At 37.8% G+C, this 6,000-nt stretch overlaps 1 protein-coding gene across 1 annotated transcript in view; it reads right to left on the reverse strand.

Moving 5' to 3' along the window:
- Positions 1–6,000, reverse strand: part of LOC108665429 (glucose dehydrogenase [FAD, quinone]) — a 32,440-nt gene that overhangs the window by 16,222 nt on the left and 10,218 nt on the right. Inside the window, exons 3-5 of the mRNA XM_018152181.2 lie at positions 2,829–2,950; positions 1,609–1,665; positions 1,079–1,192 (exon numbers count right to left, since the gene is read on the reverse strand). Coding sequence (XP_018007670.1) covers positions 1,079–1,192; positions 1,609–1,665; positions 2,829–2,950 — 293 coding nt within the window. The remainder of the gene's footprint in view (positions 1–1,078; positions 1,193–1,608; positions 1,666–2,828; positions 2,951–6,000) is intronic.

Consider the following 6,000-nt stretch of genomic DNA (forward strand, 5'->3'; position numbering starts at 1 on the left):
TAAAACCCAGATTCCTCTCTGAATATCACCTTCCATCTTCCGACAATCTACATCAGAACTCGGAAAATGTGCTCAATATTCTATGCGAAGTAATTTGGACATTTATAATCAAGTACTAGTGATGATTCTGTAGGAACAGATTTCATGGAATTTCAACACTATCTATGTAGCAAATGAATCTATGTAGCTAAAAAAATACCGTACAATCGTCACAATTTTGTAAACATATGCAAAATATCCATGACAATATTATGTAACAGAAGTAAAACGTTTTAGTATATAAGTATCCCAAAATAACAGCATTACTTCAGTTGCCACAGTTAAAACGGCGAGCAAAAAGCGAAGCAATTCCGCCCTTCTTTTTCCATATACTCAGATGTAAGCCTGTATATTTTTGGGTGCACGTGTGTACATGACATCAATAATAGCTTATAACATTATAAGTGTAGTTAGGCTGAAGCTGCTCATTAATGCAAGCTTTATCCAAGATCAGAAAATAAGTTTCATTATAAATTTTTATTTTTGTTTGCATTTTGCGAATCAAACTTTTATTTGGATTGGGAACTTTAAAGATTATATTTCCAGGAGATATTTTATTTTATTTGTTCAACGTTTCGAATACGAATTTTTGTAACACGAACACTTAGTAAAGATGAACACTGATTAGGCAGTGTGATTTCATCACTGTCAGTCAGTGAGCTCTCAACACTGATAGAATATATTGGAAGTGTCGGCACTGAAGAAATAGGCCCATGGACTGTTGCCGATTCTTGTACTTTTCGTGACTGCGACATCATCACTGATAAGGCAGCGCAATATCAGCACTGATAAAGTAGTGCGATATCAACACCGAAGAGACAGTGCGATACAATCGCTAATAAGGCATTCTTTAATTAAAAAATCTCATAGTACGAAAACTTTAATTTCGCTTGGTGTCACTTGTGAATGATATCGAGTCAGTTTACAACATTCAGTAATCGCATATGTATTCGATTAAGAATTTTGAAGAAAGCGCGATATTTTAAGCCGCGATAAATGCAGATCGAAGTAACAAAGTATATCTGTGTTATGTATTTACCCCGAGTTTTTCCAGATGTTCACGGGGTCCGATCCCCGACAGCATCAGCAGCTTGGGAGTATCAACTGCGCCGCCCGATATTATCACTTCCCGTTGAGCGAACGCCCGCTTCACCTGGCCAAGAAAAACAACAATCTTTGCCAGACAAATTTATACAAATGCTTGAGGTTAAAACAGAATTTTATTTCATTATCATGCATCTTGGTTGAACCGCTATTCTAACTATTAGAATGAATAAAATGATTACTTTATCGACCAGGTACCAAATGACAATTACGGACCAACGTTGCCATATTTTATATCATTTTCCTCGGCAAACATTGATCGGAAAACGTTGAGCTTCCTGTAATGGAGTAAAATGAAGCTTGCTCGTTTTTTAAAGTCTCTACACTCGCATTTATTCATTAAATTATACACTCCGCATTCAATTTTCGCCCGTTAATCGTCAATCAAAGAATCTTTATCACTAGTGATCTAATTCTGGCAATCATGAAAATTTCTAATCTAAAAGTAATTTAGCAAGCTCTTACCTCATTGTTGTGAATATATTTCACTCCAATGGCTCGATTGTCGGCATTCAGGATAATCTGAAAAGTAGTACAACAAAAACGTCGACACACGAATTTGTAACTTATTTTCCAGCTCATAAAAATATAATAGTTCTTAATCTGGAGACTAAATTTAAATATTGATGTCCGTTCAAAAATTACGATAAAAATTATTGTCACAACTCGTAAATTGAACGATACATTTTTTATTTGGAACCTAACAACGCAAAGAAATCCTTGTTAATAAAGCTACAATTGGATTAGTTCGCACTGGTGCAAGGTGTTAATTCCCATCCCCCAGATCCCCAGAGCTTTCAACAGACTGGAAAGAGCATTTTGTTCAATACCTTTATGGCGTAGGAGGAGTCATTTCATGCGATAGTTGAATAGAACCTTTGTAATGAAACTCATCTTATTCATAATAAGAATTTCCATTGCATTATACTCGTATATCGTTTATATTCAGCTTTGTCTTTTGTGAGGTGCGTCCAACATTTACTAGAGTACATTCACGTGAGTTAATGACTAAATAGTGACAAATTATGATCATTTTGTGCGGAAACAGCCCAGAATTTCGGATGTCGGGTGGAACTGATGCTGTTTTGAACCTGTGTAATTAGAGCCTACTCGGTGGATCGAGATGTGCCACCAAGAGGCTTCAGCCATTGCTTCTAATTTTTAAATAATGCTTACAACTGAAATACAATTGAAAATGAAGTACCTTAAATCATTTTTAACTCGGCGAATTTGTCACTACATATGTACATGTACAGGGCGCGTCAGAGAAACTTACTTTTCTGAGGGGTTAATTGCCTAGGCAATTATTTTTGATGAAATTTTGAAATAATCTCATTAAAAAAGTAAATAAAAACTAGGCCTCGACTGCAAACGCTCAAGGTTCGCTCGTACCTTGCTTGATCGTGTATTTCATTAGCGTGCAGGTAAAAATTGAACGCCAACTTGCGGGAAGTCCTTAATACGTCCAGCTCCCTATACCGTCACCTCTTGCCGTTTGGCAAATTTAAATTAAGTAAATTTCTTGGAAGCGCCCTTTACATGCAAGCTTTTTGCATTTTTGGAATGTTGCAGTTGAAGTGTTTAATATTGAGATATAGATCGCATAAGATCACAGCAAACGCAGTCATTATATTTTCAGCTGGATTTGAAATGAAATAAATATCGCTTTTCGCTACTTTTCTAACCTGTATCACTTGAGAGTTGATTTGCAGTTTAAGGTTTCTTCGTTGAAGACCCGGCAACAAGAAAGCGTCGGCTGATGAAATTCGTTCCCTGTTTTTGGTTGTTATTTGGTATAATGAACTGCCTGAGAAGTGATATGAAAACGACAGTTTTATTAGCACAGGTTGTTGCAATAGACTGTTGTGGCGCTCACGTTCGGTTCAGAAACAGACGAAAGTGTAAAAAAGTTAATGATTTTTGCTATCAAACTTCAGTCACGGTTAACAATAAATAAGTTATCAATGCATATAAGATAAATGATTTGGGGTTCTATTCCAGCTATTCGATCTGTTAATTGGTTTGTTCCAGGTTTAGAATTTAAATTATCATCATCAATGCTCTTGGGTGTGTTTTGCCTCCAGTTGTGTTTCTGGCTTGTTTTCACAGTGATATTCGTCGCAAAGTTGTCTGCGTTTAGACGACTAAATAATTCATGAACTTGAAGCTTCCAAAGTTTAATTAATCATTTGGATGACAAGAGCGAGCGTTATTCATCTTTACAACCATTACTGCATAGTTTCTGTTCGAAAACCTGGACCTTGTGATAAACTAAATTCATGTAAAGATAATTTGATGCGTTCTTTGTTTTTTTTTTACTTGATTGCAGAAACATTGTCAAGCAACGTTACCGCGAATGTCAAATTTATTGCATTACCATGTAGACTTGCTGAGGTACAGGAAATTAAAAAGCAGTATACTAAAGTACAGGGTGGGGCAGAACCGATTTAGCAGTTTTGAGGCGAAATAAAAAAGTAATGGAGGTGCATAATGAAGAAAGTTTATCTTCCTCGAGATTAGCATAACATAACATTTAGAATACTTATGTTTTGAAAATAATATCAGGAAGATGGTGGCCGTTAGCTGCAACACACTGTTGGAGTCGTTCTTGGTGTCTCTGAGGGGTGATTTACAGTGGCCTGCGAGGTCACCTGATTTGAGCATTTGCGATTTCTTTCTTTGGGGATATCTAAAAGAGAGGGTGTTCAGAATTTGCCCTCACACCCTTCCACAGCTAAGGAAACGGATTATTGCAGAGGTTATGGCCATGCTACGCCATATGTGTGTACGTGCTGTAGGAAACTTTGAGAGTGTTGCAGCTAATGGCCACCATCTTCCTGATATTGTTTTCAAAACACAAGTATTCTAAATGGTATGTTATGCTAACCTCGAGGAAAACAAACTTCCTTCTTTATGTACCTCCTTTACTCTTTTATTTCGCCTCAAAACTGCTCAATCGGTTCTGCCCCACCATGTGTTAGAAATATACTTTCTATTATACCAGTCGAAGACCGAACAAATAATTTTTGTCTTATTAAGGTAGTGTCCAGCGGATCATTCGATACCTGATCACCTTTGTATCGTCCTTCAACGCAGCGAGTAGCAGCTCTTAAAATGTGCAACTGAATAATTCGAATGCCTCATATGCCTCTTCACACTTGATCAGTCGCGCCGTACAAGCATAAGAAACTTTTGCGTCCTAGAAGGCGGGCAGAATTTTTACCAAATTTCGGTAAAGTTACAATTGAATTATTTATATAATTCTGGATTAACGATTTCGAAAGCTGTTATGCAGCTTCTGATAATTGCTCGTGAACCAAGTATCAGGCACCACCTAATCTGAGGTAGCGCGGCTTTAAATGTTTCGTTCAGCAAACTGAGCTCTCACCAATGTTCGTGTCCGTGTTGTAGTCGATTTCCTCAGGCACCGCCTAATCTGAAGCTAGCGCGGCTTTAAAGGTTTCGTTCAGCAAACTGAGCTCTCACCAATGTTCGTGTCCGTGTTGTAGTCGATTTCCTCAGGCACCACCTAATCTGAAGCTAGCGCGGCTTTAAAGGTTTCGTTCAGCAGACTGAGCTCNATAATAGAGTTTGTAATGAATCTTGAAAATACTTTAAAAATTATCTGGATGAGGTTTATCGAAAGTATAAATGTATAAGACATACCACAACCAATTTTTTTTCTGAATCTGTTATGGAACATACCAGCATTCAAATGAACATGAATGGAACCTGAAACACTTTTGTATTTAAAGCCATAAATTTGCTTAGGATTGGGTCAATACGTCATTAGAATAATATTGTCTTTTGTGGTACACATCGTCTAGTTTTATGTTCATCTCATGATGTCTGCATCATAATGAGAAGACCAACAGACTTACCGTGCTTTTTGCGAACCTATTGGTGTATTTTTGATGAGGTGTCTTGTAATCGTTCTTGTAAGTGGCATTAGGGAACGCTGAGCCAATGTTGAATGCTGGAATTTTGAAAAGCGCTGGAGGTTGGCCGCCAGTTTCAAAAACCAGCACATCCCAGTCTGGCACCTCAGCCAGTCGCCCCGCCACCACACTTCCCGCCGACCCTGAGCCAACTGAAAACAAATACTGGTTGACATTGGACCATTTATATTGTAATCAATTAACCCTCGTCAAATACTATTATTATCTGTCAGTAGACAAGGATTTGAGAGCGCTGCATCACGCGGATTAACAATCACGACAATAAACTGATTAGAAAATCTAATAATTAAATTTATTTAAATGCAGTGGGAGATTACTGGAGATTAAGGTAGACTTATTATATTGTAAACCTGAATGAGAGACAAGCCAATCTTTGCAAATAATCATTTGAAGATAATTAATTCATTATAGATATATAGCTTAATCAAAGAATGTCCCCGTATGGCACTCATTATGTTATTAATGAAGACTCGTAACCTGATGAAGCGTTCGTAATTAAATGTCCGATTGAAGAATTTCATAATATGATCGTAATTCAACTGCTCAAGCGAGTCACACACTTTCGGGTGCTGCGATGGATCTACCATCCAGCTTCCAGCTATAATCCTCAATAAGGTGAGTTGAAGGTATAGGCCGAGCTGGGCAGCGCTACTTTGAAATGTAGCGGCCGCTACCGCTACATGCTCCAAGTGTAGTGGGCGCTACCGCTACCGCTACACCCAGTAGATTGTAGCGAGCGCTACCGCTACAGTAAAATGTAGCGCCGCTACATTAGCCGCTACAATGGCCAAAATTATTGGAAATCTCTAAATATTTATTGTTTGCTATTGGGATTCTGTCTCTTATACACATCTAGATGTGTATAAGAGACAGGTGATATTCGTCGCAAAGTTGGTCT

Source organism: Hyalella azteca, unplaced genomic scaffold (genome assembly GCF_000764305.2).
Source record: "Hyalella azteca isolate HAZT.00-mixed unplaced genomic scaffold, Hazt_2.0.2 contig3617, whole genome shotgun sequence".
NCBI lineage: Eukaryota > Metazoa > Arthropoda > Malacostraca > Amphipoda > Hyalellidae > Hyalella > Hyalella azteca.